General features: G+C 40.4%; 1 protein-coding gene across 1 annotated transcript in view; it reads left to right on the forward strand.

Moving 5' to 3' along the window:
• Positions 1-26,113, forward strand: part of RPGRIP1L (RPGRIP1 like) — a 120,495-nt gene that overhangs the window by 1,174 nt on the left and 93,208 nt on the right. The window contains exons 2-6 of the mRNA XM_055146186.1: positions 1,883-1,974; positions 4,259-4,400; positions 9,070-9,368; positions 15,925-16,027; positions 17,990-18,133. Of these exons, the coding sequence (XP_055002161.1) occupies positions 1,890-1,974; positions 4,259-4,400; positions 9,070-9,368; positions 15,925-16,027; positions 17,990-18,133 (773 nt within the window). The 5' untranslated portion in view covers positions 1,883-1,889. The remainder of the gene's footprint in view (positions 1-1,882; positions 1,975-4,258; positions 4,401-9,069; positions 9,369-15,924; positions 16,028-17,989; positions 18,134-26,113) is intronic.

Below are 26,113 nucleotides of genomic sequence, written 5' to 3' on the forward strand. Positions count from 1 at the left end.
AGCATGAGGTGTTGCTTGAGAAACACAACACCATAGTTCCAGGTTTCTCAGCCTCCATGCTATTAGCATCTTGGGATAAGATAACCTTTTTCTTGTGATTCTTCTGCACAGAAGGATGTTTAGTATCATCTGGCCTTGAGATGCCAGGAACAGTCCCCTCTCCCCAACTGCAACAATCACAAACTGACTAAGTGGCCATTTTTCAAATTTGCGTGGCCTTGAGCCAGTGACCTAAGTTGTATCTGGTTCCTTTGTCAACCTCCAAGGGAAGTGGAAGATACTTGATTCATGTAAGCTGCACACTTGTAGGAGTGCCTGGCAGGTCTGAAGAAGCAGTCAATGTATCATCATCATCATCATCAGTATTGTTAAGAGGCATCATAACTATACTTGGAAAAGTTTTCACAATTACTGGCTGGGGAAATGGTCTGTGTTCAAATTTTTTGATAATTTGGTTCCTAAAATTGACCTTTTCTGTAGCAGTTTCCAAAAGAAACAGATCTTTTTATAACTCTGGGGTGCTGTATCATAGTACAATGCATTGGTTCTTAGCCTTTGATAAGTTACAATAAAAGTGATGAACCTCACCCTAAAAGATACTGTACATAAGTATATTGTACATAATATGAAATTTTTACTCCATTGACTCTGAAGCCCCATGGAATAAGATCAGCTTTATAGAGACTATTAATCTCCACCTTGACACTTTGGCACTTTTTTTGGTTGTTTTTGTTTGAGGGGGTTGGGGGGGTGTACCATATCTTGTGATGCTCAGGGTTTACTCCTGGCTATGCACTTAGGAGTCACTCCTGATGGTGCATAGGGGACCAAATGGGATGCCAGAATACAAACTAAGGTCTGCCACATTCGAGGCAAGTGACCTACCTACCAGCTGTGCTATTGCTCAAATCCCAACCTTGGCTCTTCTTAATTGACAGCTCACATTTGGATTTATGAGGTACATTGAAATGAAAATACTAAAAAAAAAAAAAAAACCACCCACATTCACCTATAAAATTAAATTCCTGTAGCTGCATCTCTGTGAAGAAGAAAAACTGTAGGAAATGCCAGAGTTAGCTAGATATTCTTTATGTTAAGTTCGAAAACTTTGGAGTGTACTACTCATGGCAACAAGATCACACACAAACACACACACACACACAAATATGTATCCCAAAAAAGTCCAGTATGTGAATTTATGAACCTCCTTCACAAAATTTGAAACAACCATTTCTTTATGTATCAAGTTGAAAATACTCATGTACTAGTAGCTTACCAGGCAGTTTTGTGCTAAGTACAATAATTTGCCTGTCCAATAACTCAGATCATTTCTCTTATTTATTTATTTTTTTTTTTTGCCAGGGATTGAACCCAGGACCTCACTTGAATTCCATCACTTGAACATCCCTGGTTCTTATTTTTTTTCTTTTTTCTTCTTCTTTTTTTTTTTTTAATTAAGAACTGCTTTGACCAACTAGACTATTTGATTCTAGTTCCTAACTCGTATTTCTTCCTCACCAAGAAACCTGCTTTATCTGGGTATCCTCATGAACAGGAGGTGTCAGGATGAAGAGGAGGAAAGGAGGCTTTTCTTAAGTTTGAGGAGCTCATTTTTATTTCAGAGGAGAGAAGGAAGAATGATAATCTTACCTCATTTCCTCAGCAAACTATAGGAAATATACTGTTGAAAAGAACACTGTCTCTCTGATTGAATGCAGCATTACTTTTAGAAGAGAAGCTTTCATCTTCTGCAAGCAGCACATGTGGGCAATAAGATGTCCATTAAAGTTCTAGTGCCATATTCACTTTATTTGGTTCATTCCATTGCATAGTTAGTGTTATGACTCGGAGAATTTTTATTTGAATTTTCTTTCTCCCACAGATAGGCCATGTCTGGTCCAGCGGATGAGACGGCTGGAGACCTGCCTGTGAAAGATATAGGCCTAAACCTCTTTGGAATGGGCGGGTTACAAGGTATGGCCAGCTGTTATTTATTACAGTTATGAACTTTGATCAGTAACTTCTTTCCTTTTAATTTAGAGTATTTCTGATATTCATACAAACCAAGCCATTTAAGTAACTATATAGCTCTTGATTGGACTAAACAAGATGGAGCGTTTTAGAGCCGCATATGGTATTTTTACTGCATGCATCAATTATCAACAGCTCATAGAAAATGTAAAATTCCCCTCTGTTCTGATAAAGAATTGTTATAAATCATCTTTTAAAATTCCATCCATCAGTAGAAACTACGCACAGAGTTTCAAGCCTCCAAACTGAACTGCCTGGTTTAAATCACATTCACCATTAAAATGCTTCTTTGTGTTTAAATTTTATATGGGAGGAAATTCCATATTTAAAAAAAATTCTTTCCTTTCAACTAGGGTATCTCAAAATGGCTTGTTTATCCAAGTGATGTTGACTTGGTTTCATCAAATTAATATACATTAGAAATTTTCTTTGCCCTTTTATCACTAAGTGATTGCTGCTTTTTAAAAAAGGACACTTTTTCATTGAGGAAGAAGAGCACTGCTTACAGAACAATTTTTAAGTGTAGAATTTTGGTTTTATTTGTATATGCCTGTACTTTTGTCATTGAAAAGTGACAAAATGATTCTGATATAAAATACATATAAAATCTATGTCAATAAGTCGTGTCATACACTGTTAATCATAATAGTGCAAGTGGTGACCTTGCACTACCACAGAAACGTGACCAATGTATTGGTTATTGACAAAGATAAATTTGATGATCCGGCTTTTCCTTTTAAAGGTGAAATGTACATTTAAGCTTTGCTTTGGTATATATAAAATTTGAAGTTCAGTTTTTGCCCTCAGTAACTTTCATCTTTGTCCACTTGTTCTTTGTTTTATTTAGAAGGTTGTTAAAAATTGACCTATTTTCAAAGAGATATGGGATATGTCAAATTTAAATATCTGGGGCCAGAGATGAAGTTCAGTGTGTAAGACTTAATATTTACAGTGTGTAAGGCTTAATACTTGACACCATCATGGGTTGGGGGGGGTGGGTGTGCGTGCGCGCGCACGTGCGTGCGTGCGTGCATGCGCGGCAGGGGTGGGGGTGGGTGTGAAGCCTCTAAGTATTTGGTATGAATTCTAATTATTTTTAGAGTTATAACTCTTGCCTTTATTTTTTAAAAAATCTCATACTGATTGTTTTGGTTTTCAGTGTTCAGAACATAGATTAAAAACATTTGATTGGGGGTGAAGTGATAGCACAGCAGATAGGGCATTTGCCTTGTGCGCGGCAGACCCGGGTTCGATTCCCAGCATCCCATATGGTTCCCTGAGCACCGCCAGGAGTAATTCCTGAGTGCATGAGCTAGGAGTAACCCCTGTGCAACGCCAGGTGTGATCCAGAAAGAAAGAAAAAAAAAGACATTTGATTGACCCAGAATTTCATCTTACATTCTGATTTTTCTAGGCGTAGGGTTCATCTGGCAGGTCTTCAGAAATTATACAGTGCTGGGAATTGAACCTGGGGCTGACTCAAAAAGCTAAGGAGTGCGTGCTTTTCTTTCAACAGCGCTGGAGTCCATCCCTTGGTACTGCATAATCCCCAGAGCACCATCACAAAAATAAAGAAATGAATTAGGATCATTTCTTTAAAAATATTGTTAATAGGGGTCAGAGAGATAGCTCAGAGGTTGAGTACATGCCTTGCATGCCAAAACCCTGGAGTTGATCCCTGACATCACACAGTTCCCTGAACACCACAGGAAGTGAGTCCCCAAATACAGAACCAGGAGTAGTCCCCAAGGATTGCCAGGTGTGTCCCATAATAGCCAAGAGTTCGCTACTCACTTCCAAAGAGGAATAGGAACGCTCTGTAAATTTATTAAATTTTTTTTTCTTTTTGGGTCACACCCGGCGATGCTCAGGAGTTACTCCTGGCGGTGCTCGGGGAACCATATGGGATGCTGGGAATCGAACCCGGGTTTAGCTGCGTGCAAGGCAAACGCCCTACCCACTGTACTATCGCTCCAGGTCCTATTAAAACATTTTTTTAGAAGCAGTGTTTACTGGAGGTTCCAAAGCGGGTGTGTGTGTGTGTGTGTGTGTGTGTGTGTGTGTGTGTGTGTGTGTGTGTGTGTGTGTGTGTGTGTGTGTGTGTGTGTGTGTGTGTCTGGGGAGCGTGGTGGGATCTGAGAGGAGTACATCAACTTTTATTAAAAGCTTTTATTTTTAGAGATGATGCTAAGTAATCTCACTACTAATTCCCTTGGCATTTTTGCAGAAACGTCAGTATGGACAGCCAAGTCTCGTCAAGCAGTATCACGTATCAGTCGTGAAGAACTGGAAGACAAGTTTTTACGTTTGCATGATGAAAACACATTACTTAAACAGCATGCCCGCAAGCAAGAGGATAAAATTAAAAGGTTATGATAAAAAGCTTTTAACTTATTTTTTTCCTGTTTGCTTGGAGAATGCTTTTTTTTTTCTTAATATCGAAACTTAATAGAAAGCCCTACCTTGTGAATCATCTTGGAATAAGGCAGGTTGTAAATAATTGCAATGTTTAGAAATGGAAAACCTTACTAGAATAATAAAGCACAAGGATTATGAGTATTAGATCAGATCATTTGAAAGCAGAGCGCTACTAAGAATGCCTTATGTACTTCATGTCTACAAATAACTTTTAGATTAGGGTCTAGAGATGAAACTCAGTGGTACAATATGTATTTCCCTTGTGTGAGGCCTTGGGTGCAGTCTGAACATATAAACAAACAGATATTTAGTTTAATATCTATAGTTTTATAAGAAAAACAGCTTAAACATCTCTTTTTGTTTGTTTGGGGAGTGGGGCTTAACTGAGGCTGCTTTGGGGCTATTCCTGGCTCTGTGCTTAGCATTGACCCGTGGTGCTGTTAGGGGTACCATAGGTGGTGCTGGGGATTCGAACCAGGTTCAGACTCATGCAAAGCCTTACCTCCTGGCCTATCTCTCCAGCCCCGAGCATCTATTTTTTTGAAATGTCCTGGTTTTAAAATGAAAGCCTTTAGAAGTAATTAGCATTCTACGTTTTCAGAATTTGTGATCCTTTAGGATTTGGGGCTTACTGGGATTTAATGAAAATTTAGGATGTAATGGCAACATTTCAAGCTGCAATATATTTAACTTTGCTGGATTAATGGAGGATCTGTTAAAGAGACTGGACTAATTCTTATGAAACACTTTTGTATGCAAAAAGAGTCTTCAGAGCTAATGCTTTTAGTTCTTGTTCAGAAAGACAAAAACTATGTAACTAATCAGAATATGTGCAGATGGGGAAGAAGTGCATTAATATTGGTAGGTACGGACAAGTTTGTATTTATATTCTTATTCTACGGGCAATGAAGGGCTGGAGCCATAGCACAGCAGCCAACCCGGGTTCGATTTCTCCACCCCTCTCAGAGAACCCGGCAAGCTACCGAGAGAATCTCGCCCACACAGCAGAGCCTGGCAAGCTACCTGTGGCGTATTCGATACGCTAAAAATAGTAACAACAAATCTCAATTGGAGACGTTACTGGTGCCCACTCGAGCAAATCGATGAGCAATGGGATGACAGTGAAACAGTGACAGTGATGGGCAATGAAAAGACTGAGAAAGCCTTGAAAGAAGATAGGGAGATTTTCTTGTTTAGAATTAGTCCTACAGGTTCATCTCAATTGAAACTCTATTCAGTTTACTGTTAATGAAATTCGGAATTAGAGTTAGTTCTATTTCTACTCTCTGGACTTAGATTTCTGTTTTGTTTTTATTTCCTTTTTTGTTTGAGGGCCACTCTCAGCAGTGCTCAGAGCTTACTCCTGGCTCTGTACTCAGGGATCACTCTTGGCTGGACTCTCAGGGAATATATGAGGTGCTAGGGATCAAACTTGGGTCGGCCGCTTATAAGGCAACCAACTGCATATCACTCCAGCCCCTAGGCTTTCTTTTAATGGCCATCTTAAGTGGAACCATTTATGGAGCACTTTTACTTTTAGCTGAGTTTTGAGTCACGATCATGGCTTTTGCAAAACCTGTCATTCAATTTCCTGATTCCTTTTCTGACCAGAAGTATATTCAGATCAACCTATCAAAACGAGACATACAATCTACGACATGGGGGTCTGTGCTTATTTTTCATAAGCCTGTTGGTTGATAAAAAGAACTAAATTCACGGTCTTGACCTTATTAAATTTGTTCTAACCACAAAATAAAAAAAAAATCAGGACTATTACATTGTATTCATATACTGTTATTCGCTACCACAATTCTATGGTGTATTCAGTTCACTTAACCTAGAATTTTATTTTACTCAGACCCCAGTTTTCAGATCCCTTGACCAGCCGTGATCTAAAATCTCAATCCCTTCTCAGTTTCACACCATTGATATTATTTAGCTACATTTATAGGTTGAATTGTTGCAATTTGGTTTTTTTGTTTTGTTTGTTTGTTTGCTTTTTGGGTCACACCCAGCAATGCACAGGGGTTACTCCTGGCTCTAAACTCAGAAATTACCCGTGCCAGTGCTCAGGGAACCATATGGGATGCTGGGAATTGAAACCCGGTCGGCTGTGTGCAAGGCAAACGCCCTACCCGCTGTGCTATTGCTCCAGCCCCCGCAATTTGTTCTTAAACTGGGGAGGAGCCCAGGTGGTAGAGCACACGCCCAACTGTGCAAGTCTCAGAGGTCAGTCACCAGCACTGTGTGCCCATTATGTATGGCCCATATACTTTTAGTCTTAAGAGATAATGAGTATTTTCTTTAGTAAAAATACAGATGGGGAGGGGGGGGCGGCACAGAGCGATAGTACAAGCGGGTAGGGCGTTTGCCTTGCATGCGTCCGGCCAACCCGGTTCAAATCCCCAGCATCCTATATGATCCCCCAAGCACCGCCAGGAGTAACTCCTGAGTGTAGAGCCAGGAGTAACCCCTGAGTATCGCTGGATGTGACTCAAAGAAAGCGAAAAACAAAAATACAGATTTTTTGAAAGACACCTTTGAAAGTAAGTAGCCAGGCGGGAGAGATCTATGGGAGCTAAGGTGCTCACCTCGAACGTGGCCAAATCCAGATTGATCCCCAGCGCTGCGTATGGTAACTTGAGCACCACTGGGTATAGTCCCAAAATGATAATTTTTTTTTTAAATAAACGTAGTAGTCAGGCTTTGTCAGCTCTCTTTATTATTTACTGTTACTATGAATAATTAGGTCAAACAACTGACAGTTACTATTAGGTAAATAGATGCTTAAAGTTTATTTGAATATCACTAAATGAATTTAAAGTCACTCTATAGTTATATTTTTCTTGTCTTAAAAATAGGATTATTATTTTTTTCCCTAGCTATTGACTATTTATTTTCATTAAATCTCTTTGTGATGGGGGGTGGGGGGGTGGAAGAGGGGTCAAACCTGGCAGTGCTCAGGGATTACACCAGGCCTTACTAGAGGGACCATATGGGATGCCAGGGATCCAACCCAGGAACCCAGGCCCGCCTCAGGCAAAGCAGGCACCTTACCTACTGTACTGTCTCACTGGCTCCATTAAATGTCTTTCTTTTGAATGTAACCTGTATGAAAGTTTTCTGTAACAGAAGATTTAGATATTTAGGTTGCCATCTTTTCGATGGCTGTATTTCTATGGATAGCAACTAGTTGGGCATAGGTCCCTAACTTATTAAAGGGCAATGGAGAGTATATAAAGGTAGAGTAAGTCACTCTCAGGGGCTCTGATACCTGGCCAATGGTCCCAGTGATACATCATTCTCTGGATTAGGTGGAAAAGGAAATAATCCATTGATTATTTTACTAGGGTGTTTGTGGTACTCTTGGATCTGGGGTTTTATTATCCTCTATCCCCTATAAAGCACATTTAATGGATGTGCCTCAAGGGAAAGCGAAAACAATCTTAACTGATTATGTTATGCATCGCTCTCCCCGATGCCGAAACCGAATAGCCAGAAGTGGGTCGAGAGACTTGTATTACTACCACTTTTACAGCGAACTCTGCTTAGGGCAAAAGAAGGTGGTTCGGTGACATCCCAAAGCTGTTAAGGATTCTTTTTTTTTTTTTATTTCACTTTTGTTCTCTTAAGTAAAAGCTTCTGTCTATAATCATACCAAAATAAAGCAAACCCCGCTTAAAGAAAAATGAAGTGTGTTTTTATTTTCAATCTCCTGTCTGGGTCTTTATAAAAATAGATTCTCTATAAACTAGAATCAGCTATTGAAGATGTGCGACCAATTTTGTAAAGTCTTGAACTTGTGTCTCTCATCAAAGCCACCTTTTCTTTCTTGTCCTGCCAAGATTTTTCCATTCACTGTCAGGCATGTTTTCCGTACGTGTATATTACATCACCCCAATGTACCCTTTCTGTCTTTTGTTCTGTCCAACTAATTTTTATCAAAACTTAAAAGAGTCAAAGGTATAAAACTCCTGAGATAGCAAAAGCACAATTTATGTCCAAATTTACAGGGAACATTAAACTAATTTTTTTTTCATCCAATTAGTTTCCACCATTAAGCATGCAACTTTTAATGTGACTCACTTTGGTTACTTCTGTGGCTTTCATTGGACTTTTAAATGAGTATATATTTGCAACTCAGTTTTATATATTTGTAATATGTCTTAATCGTAGAGAAACTGAACACATTAGATCAACTAAATACAGCGGAGTCTTAACACAGTTTTCAAAACTTTCAACTTACCGTGTACTGCAGATATAACCCATCACATCCACAATCTGTAGCTACATTTAAGTGCATACAGCATTCCTACATAAGGTCATGCGTTAAAAATTGCATTTGAAGAACATATGGAGTAAATATGTGTCCTCTCTTTACTAACCTTAAATGATAAGCCTTAGGAAACTGTTATTTGTCAGTGCTATAAAGCAGATTGTTGCCCAGTGGTTTCAATTACCATCAAAGGATTCTTCACAGGCAGTAATAGTTACATCAAAACCTGAAATTTATTATTCAGGTTCTGCACTGAAGTCTTCACAGTGATTATGTTCCTTTCAACAGAATGCATTTTATGCTGACTTCTCACATTCCTTTTCATCTTTTTATTATTTCCCTAGAATGGCCACCAAGTTAATACGGCTAGTTAATGACAAGAAAAGATATGAACGGGCTGGTGGCGGCCCCAAGCGGCTGGGACGAGACGTGGAAATGGAAGAAATGATTGAACGACTGCAAGAGAAAGTTCATGAGCTTGAAAGACAAAATGAAGTGCTCAAAAACCGACTGATTTCAGCCAAACAGCAACTTCAAATCCAAGGTCACAGACAAACTCCCTATAATTATGTGCAATCCCGTATTAACACCGGGCGTAGAAAAGCAAGTGAAAGTGCAGGCTTCCAGGAATGTCCCAGGAAAGGTAAGGAAAACTTAAATTCAGTCCTAAACTTTTTAAAGTCTTTGATTTTATACAGAAATATACACTCAGTTTTATTTCTGTATAACTCGTGTTTATAAATGACTTTAGAAAGAGGGAAGAAAAACAGTTTTGGGCTTTTTGATAAAAAGTCTCGTTAATATTAGCATGAAGATCATATTTAAGAATTACTACATTATATTTCAATTTGTTTGACAAAACATTAAAATTAGCTGTTCGTTTTTGTTTGCTTGTTTGTTTGTTTTTTGCTTTTTGGGTCACACCCGGCATTGCATCAGGGATTACTCCTGGCTCATGCACTCAGAAATTACTCCTGGCAGTGCTCAGGGGATCGTATGGGATGCTGGGAATCAAACCCAGGTCGGCTGCGTGCAAGGCAAATACCCTACCCATTGTGCTATCGCTCCAGCCCCTAGCTGCTCATTTTAACTGATAAAGGAGACAAGCTGGAAATTAAGCTAAATTGAGTTGATGTCTATGTTACAGATGTAAATCGCGTTGATTAGGAGTAGCAGGGAGACCAGCTAGTTGGCTTCCGTATAATCTTTCTTATCCTTTTGAATGAGCACACTTAGGTTCTTTGTCCAAAGGCCACTTATAAAATTTACAAAATTTAAAATTCCTTCTCATTGTGTAGAGGCAGCATACAATGAAATGTACATATAAGTAAAGGTTTAAAAATGTTGGATTCGGGGGGCTGGAGCAATAGCACAGCAGGTAGGGCATTTGCCTTGCACGCGGCCGACCCGGGTTTGATTCCCAGCATCCCATATGGTCCCCAAAGAATCACCAGGAGTAATTCCTGAATGCATGAGCAAAGAGTAACCCCTGTGCATCACTGGGTGTGACCCAAAAAGGAAAAAAAAAAATGTCGGATTCTTGGGTCAAAAAGATAGTATAGGGGTTAAGGTGTTTGCCTTGCATGCAGCCAGCCCTGATTTGGTCCCTAGCACCACCAAGCACCACCATTCTGAGCACCAACAAGTGTGACCCATTCACCCCCAACATCCCTCTAGCTTAAGAAAAAAAGAAAAAAAAAGAAAGAAAATATTTTGGGTTCTTCTTCTTCCACCATTTTCTTGCTAAAGATTTCAGACAAGGCTTTTTTTGTTTTGTTTTGTTTTTCTTGTGGGGTCACACCCAGCAATGCTCAGGGGTCACTCCTGGCTCTGTGCTCAGGAATTGCTCCTGGCGGTGCTCGGGGGACCATATGGGATGCTGGGAATCGAACCCGGGTCGACTGCATGCAGGGCAAACACCCTACCTGCTGTGCTATCCCTCCAGCCCCCAAGACTTCAGATAAGGCTTTTAATGATCCTTGACCTGAGTTTTCTTTTACTTGGAAAACAAACAGATTTAGGCAGTGACCCTAAAGTTCTCTTTTATCTCCAGAAATGACCATTTTGAATCACCTAAAATATCCAACCAGCAATTCAGTTTCATGGGTAAAACAGAAATAATCCATATATTTCTAACAAAATTCCAAGTTCTCTCCACTCAAATGTAATCTTAAATATATATATACACACATATATATGTATACATATACATATATATAATGAGACAAAAGTTAATAAATATTTTTAAGCAACTTATACACTTTTTCAGCTACCAGAGTAAAGAAATTAAATTGTAGCTCTAATGACCTTTGTTTGGATTATACTTCATGCATTTTTAGGAGCATTAAAAAAAATCGTGTTCAAATTTTAATTCATTGAGAAAAAAATAAAACACCATGTGAATAGAAAGGGAGGAAAAAAATGTATTCTGTGTATTTTTTTTTCCTCGAACCAAATGGTTAATACTATCTAGTCCCTAGCAGAGGCCTTTGAAATCAGTAATGCCTTCACTCAGACTGGAGGCAGCTGCAGGATGAAAGAGGTCTTGGCCACTCCTAGCTACGTGAGTTTGGCAACAGACTTTGAATATAACTAAGAGCTTGGTAATGAATTAAAAATTAGAAAATACGTTCAATCCCCGGCACTGCTCGGTCCCTCTCCTGCGCTCCGCTGGGAGCTCCCTCCACGGCCAGAGCAGAGTAGCCCCCACACCGCCCCGGGTGTGGCCCTACCCCAGTCCCAGCTCAGAAAATACATTCTGCCAGTAATTTACTTTCATTGGGAAGAATGCGCTGGACCTCCCAGGGCCTCCTCTTCCTAGTCTGAAAAATGGAGTGAAGACACCAGATGAGATAAAAGATCAGAAAATGGTTACTACACACTAATATATTTTACCTTAAAAAAATAATCACATCTCCTCTTTGAATCTTGGTTTTGTCGTCTATGACCTTAGGTGGAGAAAAAAATAAAAGTAATTTCTACTGTGTACAAGGTCTTTTATGCTAAATAAAAACTGAACAAATTCAGAGTAAAGTGACATTGGGTGGGGAAGTTGACATGGTGATGGGATTCGTGCTGTATGCTTGAAACTCCACTATGAATAACTTTGTAAAGAGTGGTGCCTTAATTAAAAGAGAAAGAAAGGAAGAAAGAAAAGAAAGAAAGAAAGAAAGAAAGAAAGAAAGAAAGAAAGAAAGAAAGAAAGAAAGAAAGAAAGAAAGAAAGAAAGAAAGAAAGAAAGAAAGAAAGGAAGGAAGGAAGGAAGGAAGGGAGAAAGGGAGAAAGGAAGAAAGAAAGAAAGAAAGAGAGAAAGAGAGAAAGAGAGAAAGAGAGAGAGAGAGAGAGAGAGAGGGAGGGAGGGAGGGAGGGAGGGAAGGAGGAAAGAAAAGAAAGAAGGAAGAAAGATAGAGAAAGAAAGAAAGAAAGAAAGAAAGAAAGAAAGAAAGAAAGAAAGAAAGAAAGAAAGAAAGAAAGAAAGAAAGAAAGAAAGAAAGAAAGAAAGAAAGAAAGAAAGAAAAGAAAGAAAAAGAAAGAGAAAAGAACAGACCCCCCCAAAATTGGCAGGCACCTAGACTGCTGTGAGCTGCTGTTTGTTTGATTACTAAGGTTTGCTTAAGATTTCTCCCCATGAGAAAAAGATCCACAGATGCTTTTCCCCCTGTCCTTGTACACTCATCATATTTCAGGCCTTTTTCTCACTATGGTACAAAGTCCAAGACACAGCTGCTGTCCAAAGCATTAAGTCGTGATGAATACTTTCCTTTCCTCTATCATCCTGACTGGACTGGAAACATAATTATCAAGTTTGCTGTGTTAGTAACCCGAATAGACTCTTCAAGGCATTCAAGGCTGGAACTTGGGCCAAGCATGTCAAAAATATCTCACCCTGGGGTGACTGGAGGAACGGGAAGGAGAAACCCCAGATCTCTGGCTGGCCACAAACAGCCTTAGCCTAAAGCTACTGAAAAGTGTTACCACGTTTTGTTTGTGCCTTGTCAGTAGAGAGTGAAAAGTACTAGTATAAGGCGTGATTATTGTAACATAGAAACATTTATGTATTTATTTGTCTATTTTAATGTAGACAAAAGCCACCACCATTGATACAGTTCTAGAGTTGAAATTGATTAGATAACAAAGCTCCACTATTGAGATCAATAAGTATAAAGGAAAAAAATCATCTTATGTGGCAAATGTTTCAAGGTTAAGTCCTTGTCTAAGAATTTAATAAGCTCTCTGTTGCTAGTTGAGCCCTCTGTGTTGCTAGTTGAGTCCACAAAAAAACACACTGTTTTTGTGTTTTAAGTTTAGTTAGCTTCTATGTTACTTTCCATCTAATTTGGAGTCCTCCTATTAGAATTTCAGTATTAAGATATTAAGAGGGGCTGGAGCGATAGCACAGCGGGGTAGGGCGTTTGCCTTGCACGCAGCCAACCTGGGTTCAAATCCCAGCATTCCATATGGTCCCCTGAGCATCGCCAGGAGTAATTCCTGAGTGCAAAGCCAGGAGTAACCCTTGTGCATCACCGGGTGTGACTCAAAAAGAAAAAAAAAAAAAAAAAAAAGAAATTAGGAGATGTCAAGGACCAGAGCAATAGTTTAGAAGATACAGCTTTTACTTTATCTTTCACTGCTTCCCAAGCAGTGCGCAGGAGACCTGGGGGCGGCTCCTGGGGCCACGTGGCCAGCCCAGCCAGTGGGTCAGCATTAGGGTCAGTATTAGAGCCTGAGGATGCACAGCTGCTTTGGCCGCTGGTACCGAAGGTTACCCAGACCTTCCTCAGGGCCTCGGGGGCCACCCGCAGTGTACTCAGGGCTCCAGGGTTGCGTATGGGCGTGTCCTACCGAACCACGTGGTGCTGAAGGTCAAACAAGGGTCAGCCGTGTGTAAGGCGGGGCCCCTAGCCCCTGTACAATCGCTCCCACCCTTAAGATTCGTATCTTTTCAAAGTAAAATTTTCTAAGGAGAATGACTTTTCCCTGTAGCTTCACACCTGGGACTATGCATCATTAAAAAATCTAAATTAGCCGAAAGGAAAAAAAAATTTTAATTAAGGCCAGAGAGCTAGCTCAGTGAGCACGCGCTGCGCAGCGAGGCCCAGGTTGGATGCCCAGCAATGTGCAGTTCCCCACGCACTGCCAGGAGGAGCCCTTGAGCACTGCCAGTGGAGCCCCGGAAATCAAGAAAAAATAAAAATCTGCATTACTTGGTGCTGGAAGATGGATCAACAGGCTGGAGCACGTGCTTTGCATATGGGGGCCCTGGGTCCACTCCCCAGGCACTGAGCCAGAGTGCCACCGGGCGTGACCCCAAAAAATCTAAGCTATACTAATCTAATTATTATATACATCTAAGTAACTCATAGAACAGTTGGTCTGTAGTTTTACTAGTGAGAGCAAGCTTGTAAAATCGCATTTAAATTTTTATAAAGAAAAATTGTATTTGAGGTGCAGCAGCAAAAATATATTTAAAAAAAAAATCCTCTTTGGTGGCCAGAGAGACGGTGCAGCAGGTCAGATGCTTGCCTTGCACAGGTTCATCCAGGTTTGATCCCTGGCACCGAATATGGGCCCCTGAGCACTAAGCCAGGAGTAAGTCCTGAGTAGTACTAGATGTGGCCCAAAAACAAACAAAAAACCCAATTTGATGATACCTTTTCAAGTTACTTTTATTTAAATATAGATTTTTTTTCCCTGAGATTGAAGACATAGTACAGCTAGTAGGATGTTTGTCTTACACACAGCCAACCCAGGTTCAATCCCTGGCAACCTCATATGTCCCCTGAGCCGTGCCAGGAGTGATCCCGGAGCACAGAGCCAGGAGTAAGCCCTGAATGCTGCCAGGTGTGACTCAACCCTCCTGCTTGCTTGAACTTCTCCCCTCCACCCTCTGATTCCTGCTCCAAAAAAAAAAAAAAACTTAAAAATATTTTGGAAGTCTTTTTTCCTATATGCTTTAGTTTATATAGTAAAATCTGAACTGAAAACTTTGGATCTTTCAGAAATTCTATATTAAATCAAATTATCTCTAGGTAAATTGGTTTGCATTATAGAATTTTTTCAAGTGGTTGTAATGGAATTTGCTTAATCATACAAGAAGCATCTTTAGGAAAGAAAGCAAGAGGTTCAGTTGTTTGTTTGCTTGTTTTTTGGTTTTTGGTTTTTTGGTTTTTTTTTTTTTTTTCAGTTTTTGGGTCACACCTGGCAATTCACAGGGGTTACTCTTCATGCACTCAGGAATTACTCCTGGCGGTGCTCGGGGGACCATATGGGATGCTGGGAATCAAACCCAGGTCGGCCTCGTGCAAGGCAAACGCCCTACCCACTGTGCTATTGCTCCAGCCCCAAGAGGTCCAGTTATTTAATGTCGGACAGTAGCTAGGCAGTCACCTGAAATTTCGGCCCAGACTAGGAGTTCAGAGCACTTATTTTAGAGTCTTCTGGCAGTCATAGCAGTGGTGACACAAAGAGAAGAAAGGCACAGGAATGGAGTCTTCTGAGCAGTTATATTTCCCCACAATACACTGAGGGACACTGAGGCAGGAGGGACACAGCATAGGACCTAGAGGAGGGCCCTGGTTCCTGGGAATCTTTGTAGTGCAGGCCCCAGCGAGACATTTACCAATTTACTAATTGTTTCCGTGGTCCTGCTCCCCTTCCCGGCTTACCCTCCAGGGACTCTTGGGTCTTTCTGTCAGCTTTATGATTTATGAACTGTCCATCTCTTCCCGGTTCCCAGAACCAGCTGCCCAGAGCACCTGCCTCTGGCTGCCTCCCTTGTTACCTGTGCCTAAGCAACCTGCTTAATGTTTCTGACTTTCCCACCACTGCATCCGTGCAGCACAATGAGGCATTTTTTAATTCAGAGGGTACAGGGAAAGCAGAGCAAAAGCTGCAGTGTAACCCATACATCCCACATTCCACTGTTTCTTAATTCAAAGGACAGGAACACACACTGCAGTTTAACCCTTGTGCATCACAAAATGGACAGTCCTTGCTGCTGTGTTTTGGTATGCTTCCTTAAAATTATTTTTAGACTTGCTCTAATACCTTTGGTTATGTATTTCTGATTTTCTGTACTATGGGGCATGTCGCTCTTTGGACTGAAAAGTCAATTTTGTGATATCACAAATATTCTCACAATAGCCAATCCAGGGTCCTTCTTTCTAACTATTTCTGTAATCTCATTAATTTATATCTAGGTAATAAAGTCCAAGGTGGAGACATAGCAGAAACTCTACACTCGGTGCCTACAAAATATAGCAGCAATTTACTTGAAGAGGCCAAAGGAGAAATAAGAAATTTGTATGTATTTTTTCATAATCATTTTCAAACTTTATTTATTGTCATTTTTTTATTTTTCTTTTTAAGTAAAATTGTTCGATCAATTTGTTCCACTAAAACAAAGCTTATTTTGTAGGCTAAGGACAGACATTATTTACCAAGTAACATTATCAGGAAAATGAATGGCTTAAACAACTTCACCAGTGAAAGGATTTGTAGAATAGTACCCTTTATTAACATCCCTCCCCCTAGAGAAATTGTCATAAAGGCCAATTATTTAGAATGGTATGTGGTTTAGAGGCAACATTTTTATTCTCAGAAATATTGCATGATTTTTTTAGATCTTGAAGTAGTTATACCCTTTTTTTAATTAATTTATTATTTTATTGAATCACCATGTGGAAAGTTACAAAGCTTTCAGGTTTAAGTCTCAGTTATACAATGCTCGAACACCCATCCCTTCACCAGTGCACATATTCCACCACCAAGAATCACAGTATACTTCCCCCTCTATCCCCCACCTCCCTAGCCCCCCACCTGTGTAACTGGTAAATTTCACTTTACTTTCACTTTACTTTGATTATATTCAATATTTCAACAAAAAAACTCACTATTATTGTTTGGATTTTCTCCCCCCTAAAGTCAACCTGCTGAAAAGGAAGCATTTGATAATTTATTTTCCATTGCTGAGAATGAAGAGATATGAGGTTGAGTGGCCGCACTAGCGGCCGCACGGTTTTGGATTTCTGAGTTATACCATTTTCATGGTGGAAAAAGATAGTTAACCAGAGAGATAGTTTACAGGGCTATACTGCATGCTTTTGCATGCAGGAGGCCCAGGTTCAGTCCTCGGTACCGCATGTAGTCCCCCAAGTGATGCCAGCCTGGAGCAAATAATGAGCGCTAATAGGTATGCAAAAAAAGAAGAAAGAATTGGAAAAAGTGACTTAAAAGTTGGCACTCACATTTTGTCTCGCTGTGATTCTGCTGTCTCACACTCTTCTTCATACTGCCGTTTCATGAAAATTACTTTGGCCACATTAAGCTTAATTTTTTCAGTTAATCAAAGCATCATGGATGGCTTCAGTGTCTAAGAGTCACCACAAATGAAAATAAGATTCTGTCTTAACAACAGCCTTCACCTGGATCATCAAGAGCCACAATTCAAAATGTAAGACAGAGTGCTTTATGGGCCCGGAGTGACAGTACAGCAGACAGGGCGCTTGCCTTGCTCACAGCTGACCCAGGTTCAATTCTTGGCATTCCAGATGGTCCCGTAATCTATCTCCACCAAACGTAATTCCTGAGAGCAGAGCCAAGAATTACCACTGGGTGTGATCCCAAAACAAGTGTAGTTTTAGTTTCCCAAGAGTACGTGGGCTTCAGTGTTTTTTCTTTTGAGTACCTTAAATACCAGCTGTATTAATGATAAGTCCATGAAGATACAGCTAAAGGACTAGACCTATCAGCTCAAAATCCAAGGCTCACACCAGGATAGAGTGACTCAGGATATAGGGATGCTGCTGGCCATGGGAGAAGTAAATACATGCCAAAAATTGTAAGGTTTGGCTTTGCACGTTTCCTGCCGGCTCTCTGAGGTGTTCATGTGGATGCGATAGGCAGATGCTGCCTGTAAACAAAGGCATTATAAGTCATCTGCAGATGAGCATACTATAGATGGTCACTAAAAAGCTCCACTTCAATGAATTAAGCCAACTACAGTCCTTTGCCTAGACCAATAAAATGTCCACTTAAGTGAATTTAACTAAACTGCAATCCACTCCTTAGGATGTTACCTTCAAAAAGCAACATCTTGAATATTTTCACATATATGTCCAGTAATGAGTCACCTATAATTTTGCTATGTGTGGAAGCATGTCAAGTTAATAGCTTTTGCAAAATTTTATGTTGAACTTTCTTTGCATGATTTTCAATAGTGAACATTTTCCCTGAAGCTGCAAACTCACAGAAAGTTTATTTCAGAGAAAATGTTATCCAGTCACAGAGAGGCCAGATAGAAGAGTTAGAGCACTTGGCTGAGATCCTGAAAACTCAGTTGAGGAGAAAAGAAAATGAAATTGAGTTATCTCTTCTTCAACTTCGAGAGCAGCAGGCTACAGATCAAAGGTATGTTAAAACAGAAATATCACTTTGATAAGGTCAAAATTAGTTTAAAATACTTTATCATATGCCGCAGAAGGAAAAGTGTAGCCTATTTAAGAATCATGTTTTTACTTAACATTCTTCATATAAACCTACTCTAAGCCTACCAACCGCTATCAACAACTTTAGTCTAAGGACATTTTTCCTCCAACCTTCTCTGCCTCATCATATTTGTCCCATTTACCAGGATTGGAGGGGATTTGATACCACTTGATTGATCTTATTTACTCTGTTCACTTTTCTTTTCTTCTGCTAATTAACCTCAGCCAGACATCATCTCATCTCATTTATAAATGCTTCCCTATATATCTCTAAGGAAGTTGTAGGGACTGGTGAGATTGTACAGGTGCTCGGCACATAACTTGCATGCTGCCAACTCCAGTTCAATTCTGGGTACCACATGGTCCCCCATACACATCTGTCTGGCCTGGCTTATCCTGGCACCATGGGGCCAGCCTGAGCACTATTGCATCCTCGGACCCTTGCATACAGCTGCCAGCCACAGCCTAGAACCACTTGTCTGGCTGGCTGAAAATTGCCAGGAGGAGCCCCCAGGCCTCCTGAGAACCACTTGGAAGGACCTTCTCCAACTTAAAAACAAACAGTTTTTAACATAACCGCATACCACTGTCTACCATGATGTTACCAAATAATTAGTTTGTATTTAAACTTCCTTAAAATGTTTTTTTCCCCTATTTATTTGAATTAGAATCCACTGAGGTCTCCATATTCCATTTGGTTATATATCTCTTATCTCTTTGTTTGTATTTGTTTTGAGGTCACACCAGTGAGGCTCAGGGTTTTCTCTTGGCTCTGTGCTCACGGATCACTCTTGGCTCAGGGGACCATGTGAGGTGTCAGGAATTGAACCTGGGTAGGTCGCATGAAAGGCAAGTGCCCTACCTGCTATACTATCACTCCAGCCCTCTTACCTTTTTTTTTAATCTCCATCATTATTTGGGTGTAGGGGGTGCACACTGATGCTTAGGGCTTACTCCTGACTCCATGATCATTCCTGGCAGTGCTTGGAGGACCATATGGAGTACCAGAATTGAACCAGGGTTTGCACATTTAGGGTAAGCACCTTACCCCAAGCACTATCTCTCCAGCCCCTTCTCAGTATTTCTTTTTGGTGGTTATTGTTTCATTACTAGGGGATCACCAGGACCATGCCCAGAAGTGCTTCGGGGTCATGTGTCACCAAAAATATAACCTAGGGGTCTCACATATGTAAGGCCCAAATGCTACCCCTGAATGAACCACATCCCTGACTCTTTAATATTTGTTTGTTTTTTTCCCAACCAGACCTCAATCCTCTGTGTTTTCTGTTCCACTGTGCAGTATCATGCTTAGCAGACTAGATTCTTAATTAGAAATGCCAAAACTTATCTTTTAGTTTTTCCTCTTAGAAGCAGAGATCGAATCTCCTTTAGCAAAATAACCTTACATGGTAACACTTGAAGTATAAGATAAAGTGCATAATATTAGACTTATAAAAAATAAGTAAGGGCTAGAACAATAACACAGCAGGTAGGGCATTTGCCTTGCATGCGGCCGACCCCGGTTCGATTCCCAGCATCCCATATAGTTCCCTGAGCACCACCAGGGGTAGTACCTGAGTGCAGAGCCAGGAGTGACCCCTGTGCAGAGCCAGGTGTGACCCATAAAACAAAAAAATAAAAGGTAAAGTGAGTGAGGATACAGGGTTGTGATTCAAGTGGTATAGCACATGCCTCACAAATGCCAGGCCCTGGGTTCTGTCTCTGGCACCACGTGGTTCCCCCAGCATCTCCAAGAGTGACTCTGGTGACCTCTGAGTACCAGCATGTGTGGTTCCCCCAGAACTGTAAAAAATTTAAGTAAAGTGGGCTTCGAGTCTATGAAAAATATATTTTTTAGATATTTAGAAGATAGGTATTTGAATAATTTCTGTTCCTTAAGAGTAATAGGAAAAATGTAATTACATAATAAAATACATATTTTACATACATATGTAAAATAATTACATATTTTACATATATATTCATTTAGACATTTTTATACACCTTTTTTAAGCACGGGGCAAAAGAATCACACATATTATTAATTAAATTTCTATTAGGCAATATAATTTGAGATTTTATTGTGGGGAGAGGGTGCCACGCCCAGAGATGCAGCAGTGACTGCTTGCACCCACCAGTCCTCGGGGTTCTCCATGGCTTAACCTGGTGGTGCTTGAGGGGACCCTGGAGTGCCAAGGATGGGACTCAGGTCCTTGTAAGTACAAGACGTGTACCCCCAATGCCTGCACTTGCACCTCAATTTCAGGAGATAGAATTTTGAGCCCTGCCTCAAAACTAGTTTCCATGCCAAGTAGGTGCTCACATTCCCCTCGGAAGAACTGATTCAGTCTTCACCTTCTTAGAAAATCAAGATACGGTTTCCTTGTGAGGAACAGTGCTGAAGGACCAGCTAGTGCTAAAGGACCAGCTCCCGATGCTGAGTATAGTCATATAAATAAAGTGCCCCTTGTTATGTTTCAGGTGTGATCCAGCCATACAAATCCTGACTAGGCCATGCCCAAGCCTGACTCCATCCCTGTCAATTTGACTCAGCTTCCAATCTGGTTATCAGGGATGACTTTCTCTGTTACGTTTTTCAAGTCCCCTAAGAGTGAAATTGATACTTGGCTATTTTATCTTCAAAATAGATTAGACCCTCTCGGAATTAGAGTGTTCAGTGTTTTTGTTTTTGTTGTTGATTTGGTTTGGTTGTGCTCAGGGCTTCCCCCTGACTCTGTGCTCAGGGACCCTTCCTGGTGGTGCTTGGAAGACCATAGGTGGTACCGAGGATCAAACTGGGGCCATCTGTCTTCGAGGCTTGTGCCTTCACCCCTATACTATCCCTCTGTCCCCTAACGTGTTCAGTGATGATTTGAAGGGAAAACCAGAAGCTTCTTAAATTCTGGGACTTAGAATAACAGAAAAAAATTAAGTAATGGACCCAGTGTGCATATTTTCTGCTATAAATATTGTCAGCAGTTTATATACACATAGCAAAATGTTCCAACTGAACCAAGGTACTTCTCTGAGGGTTATATCATTCACGATAGCAGTCTATTATTTTGCACATCAAAAAGTAGCATTGAGGGGCCAGAGCAAGAGTACAGTGGGTAGGGCACTTGCCTGGCACACGGCTGACCCAGGTTCCATCCCCAGCTTCCCATATGGTCCTCAGAGCCTCAGCTTTCCATATAGCCTCAGAGCCGCCAAAAGTGATCCCGGAGGACAGAGCCAGGACTCACCCCTGAGCACTGCCAGACTAAACAAAACAAAATGATCGAGATGAAGAGCATTACATAAAGGTGAAGAAACTTTTTTTTCAGAGGCCAGGTAAACCAATTTGTACCCTACCTCACTGGTTTTATAAAATTGAAAGGTACACGTGAATCATATTGGAAGAGTACCTGTAGTAAATAGCATATTGTTTCTTGAAATGCAGTTGGCTACAAACTAAAAAAAAAAAAAATTACTTCAAATAAAAGTCTTCAGTGCCCTTTTTTTATTATATGTTTACACAGAGCTCAAAATGTTATATGTAGTAGCAATTTTTTGAGACTAATGGAAAACTTGAAAAATGTTGGGGGAACATAAAACTTGGTATAATTTACTGTAGAGAAGAAATCACAAAATGGAAAACATATTTAAACTTCTCCTTCACGGACCCATTATTTCAGATTTGAAACTCTAGAAGTCTGATCTGGATGTTGGACTCCTTGTTCTCAAGCATGAACCTCGCGTCGTTGTAATCTTCAGAGTGTGGTGCTTGATATTTATGGCAAAGAGTCTTTTCATAGAATATTACAGAAACTCTCGATAGTATGTATTTAATAGACCAGTTTGGTTTGGCATCAGCTTGACATAAACTTTTGGTTATCCAAAGCTCTTAATTGCTTTGAAGTAAAAGCCCAATGCTGCTCTTTTTTATTAAAATCATGTTTTTTCCTGTTATTGTGGTCTATTTTGGAAGGCTGAGTTGTGATTTTTGCATATGTTCTACATAATGCCTCATTAGCAAAAAATCTTGTATCATTTACAAGTAGCCTGAATGTCTGTGTTGTTTTGAACAAAAATCCATATTAAAATTTAAACAATATAAAAACGTACCATTTTCTGCTTATTAAAAAGACCATCTTAAATTAAATGTAAAGCAGTAACCAGTGAACACATGTACACGAACATTAAAATCAGAATAATTTTACCTTTTATTGACTTTTTTTCAGCTCCAAAAATATTTACGCTCTTACCAAATGTGTAACTAGTTTGCACTGTTGTTGTTGTTGTTGTTTTAAGTAAATGATCTGGTGTTTGCCTTATTAATTAAAGTGCCATAATGTGCCAGTCGAGGAAATTTAACTCATAAATGTTTCAGACACTCTGCCTTAACCTCATCTCTACGGATGACAGCAGCCTGTCAAATCCTTAAAGGGACCTTTTACAGCCATGCAGCAATGTGAGAAGCCTCTTTCTCTTCAATGCAGAGAGACATGGGATTACTTTCCTAGTACTCCCAAGTTCTTTACTGGTTTTGCATTTGAAAAATTGCAGACCTACAAAAAAACTTACAATAGAATGAACACTCATACCTTTTACCCCTTTTCATATTTGTGATAGATAAGTAAATAGATAGATAAAATCTGATGATAACATACATATATCACTTGACCATCATTACGTTAAAAGTGTCTTCTAGGAATAAATGTGTCTTCCTATCTATATAAACCACAGCACAATGATCATAAAATCATCTACAGTAGTCCATAACCAGATTTCCCAGTTGTCCCAGTAATGTCCTTTGTATCTAACTGTGGTGCACTTTTGTTGTTGTTGTTGTTGTTGTTGTTTGATTTTTGGGTCACACATGCTCGGGGCTTACTCCTGACTCTGCACTCAGGAATTACTCCTGGCGGTGCTCAGGGGACCATATGGGATGTCAAGGATCGAACCCAGATCAGCCGCATGCCAGGCAAACGCCTTACCTGCTTTGCTATCACTCTGCCCCCCCCCCCGACATTTTTAAATAGCTTTTCCAGTTCTGCTTTGTTTTGATCTAGGATTCAGTCAAGGGTTGTGTATTTAATTCTTTGTCTTTTGCATTTTCTTTGTTTTAGAGTAGATCTCCAGTCTTTTCCAGCCTCTTGATTGTAAAATGCCTCTGATTTCAACTCATCCACTTGCCCAGTCTCCTAGTTTAAGGTGCGCCTCTGGCTTCTGTGTGGAGAAGTTACTGAGGGCAGGGGTAGGGATCATCATGCAGACATTATTAGAGAGATGATCTGTCCTCTTTAAAAATATATTGGTTATGCTCTTACTGTTAATAATATCTTACAGTGTTTCCAGTGAAAATATCAGTCAGATACTATTAGTTAGTGAAAATATCAGTCAGATACTATTAGTTTTATTTATTTGCTTGTTAATCACTGCGCTGGGTTCAAACCCAGGACCTTACACATGCAAGGCAAGTGCTCTCCTGCTGAGCTACATCCCTGGCCTTATGTTTTCACTCAAAATATCCAAGACACCTCTGTGATAACTGCTTGACATTTGTTCCCAACGTTTGTCAGTCACAGGAACTCACTACAGTTACTCTTTTCACTGATCCCAAATAGTGTCTTTAACACATGAAGAGCAGAGAGAACACTAAAGCTCTGGAACGTCTTAGAGGAAAGAAGCAAGAAACTAGGAAGAATCAGAGCTGGGTGTGGCATAAGAGTAGAATAACAAAGCCCAAGGACAGTGAAGACAAAGGACATGAGAACTGGTCTTCAGTACAAAGTGGGAGGTCACTGGGGGACAGGACAGGGAGGGGGCAAGAACTATGGTGGGGGAAAGCTTTTAACCTGGAGGAGGAGGTGGTGCTGAAAGGTGGTAAAGCGTCATTGGTGCAGGTGGACACTGGTGACACTGGTTTAGACATTGTATGCCTCAAACCCAATCATGAATAACTTTGTAATTTCACGATGACTTAAAATCAAGATTTGCTCACAGAAATGCCACCATTTTGGGGTGTGTTAATTTTGTTGCTTACTATTTTGCTATCCTGGCTTATTGTTTCTAAGAGTGTTTTGGAATTTCTAAGGAGTTCTTTAGGATTTTCCATGTATATTATCCCGTCTTCCCATAGTGATAATTTATGTAGGACATAAAGATACACAGTAAGGGAGCATCAAATGGCCAAAGACAAGAGGATTGGAGAATTGAGAATTGGTACCCAGAGCTGAGTTTACCTGGGGGATTAGGGGTAGATGGTTGGGACCTTTGGGATCTTGATGGACGGAAGCAGGTGGTACTCCCGTGGTGGGTGTGGTGATGGACTCTTGTGTATATGTGACGCTATCATTAGTAGCATTGTAAATCACGGTGCCTTAATAAAAGAAGGAGGCGTGAATTCTGGCCACATACTATCAAATGAAGAGATTGGAGTTAATCCATGGTTCTCCTTTCTTTTTCCTTGTAGTCAAGATGCCATGGTTTCATTAGTATTAACATTTGTTCTTTGAAGTTACCGCTCCCCCACTTCCACCAAAATTCCTAGGACCTGCCACTGTTATCTTTATGTCTCTTCTAGTCCTCCTCTTCCTTTCCCCAGGCTCCGAGCCCCTCCACCCACCGCTTGGTAGCCTCCATTCTAGAGTCAAAGCACAAAGATTCGCTCTCATGATATATTGTCTTCTTTCCTTGCTTTGCTTCTTTATATACCACAAATGGGTGAGTATAGTAACTTTTCTCCTTTTGACTAATTTCCTTTAACATTGCCCCTTCTAGCTCCATCCACTTTGTAGCAAAAGGCAAAGTTTGTCCTAGCAAAGTAGTATATTTTGTTGCATGTATAGATCACAATTTCTTAACCTACTCACCTTTTGTTGGGATATCTAGGCCATTGTACGTAGCACTGCAGTGAACAGAAGGGTGCATGTATCTTTTGGATCAAGTGTTTCTGTCTTGGGAATAGACAAAAGAAAGCTTTGCCTCGCAGACACTCTTTTCCTCTTTCCCTTGGTTTTTGTCTTTGCCATTATTGCGCCAGCCCAGGGTCTGACCCTTGCTTGCCTCGCTCCCTGGACAGTCACATGCTTGGTTGTGCTGGGCCAGGACTCACACGAGGATGACAGTGCCTCTGGGACCCACACTGGGCTGTGTGCCCAGAATCAAACTTGAGGCCTCACAGATGGTGCTTAGCACTCACTGAGCCTCATCCCAGTACCTTTCATCCCTAGGTACCCTGTGTTTTGAAAGACCTGAGTATCAAATAAGCAGGATTATTTGAATCAGTTTGTTCCTTCTTAAGGAGTTCATCTAAGACCTGTATCATGCCTATCATTGACTCTGATAGAGTGAAATAACCTTTGCCTTTGTGCTGACTTGGCATAGTTTTATCAAAAGAAATCAAAACAATACCAAAGCTTTAGTTTTCCTCTGCAGCTTAATTGCTAATAAATCTATATTTCCTGTGGGGGCCTTTACATTGATATAATTTTCAGCCCTTCTTTCTATATAATTTATCTTGATCCTCAAAATGGTCCCATGAAGATGAGCCAAAGGCAAATAAACAGTACAGCAGGTAGGGCACTTGCCTTGCACACAGTCAACCCAGGTTTAATCCCCAGGACCACATAGTCCTCTGAGCCTTGTCTGGAGTGATCTCTGAGAAAAAAAAAGCCAGGATTTGGGTTTTCCTTTGCCCTCTTCATTTTCATGAGCATAACTGTGTTCATGCAGAGACCTTGACAGAACTGTGTTTTCCTGGAGGATGAATAGTATTCATCCTCCAGAGAGAATTGCATTCTCTTTAATGTTTTGACCTAGCACTACAAGAAAGATAGGATTTTTTTTATTTCTTCTTTTTGGGTCACACCTGATGATGCACAGGGGTTGCTCCTGGCTTTGCACTCAGGAATTACTCCTG

Source organism: Sorex araneus, chromosome 8 (assembly GCF_027595985.1).
Source record: "Sorex araneus isolate mSorAra2 chromosome 8, mSorAra2.pri, whole genome shotgun sequence".
Taxonomy (NCBI): Eukaryota; Metazoa; Chordata; class Mammalia; order Eulipotyphla; family Soricidae; genus Sorex; species Sorex araneus.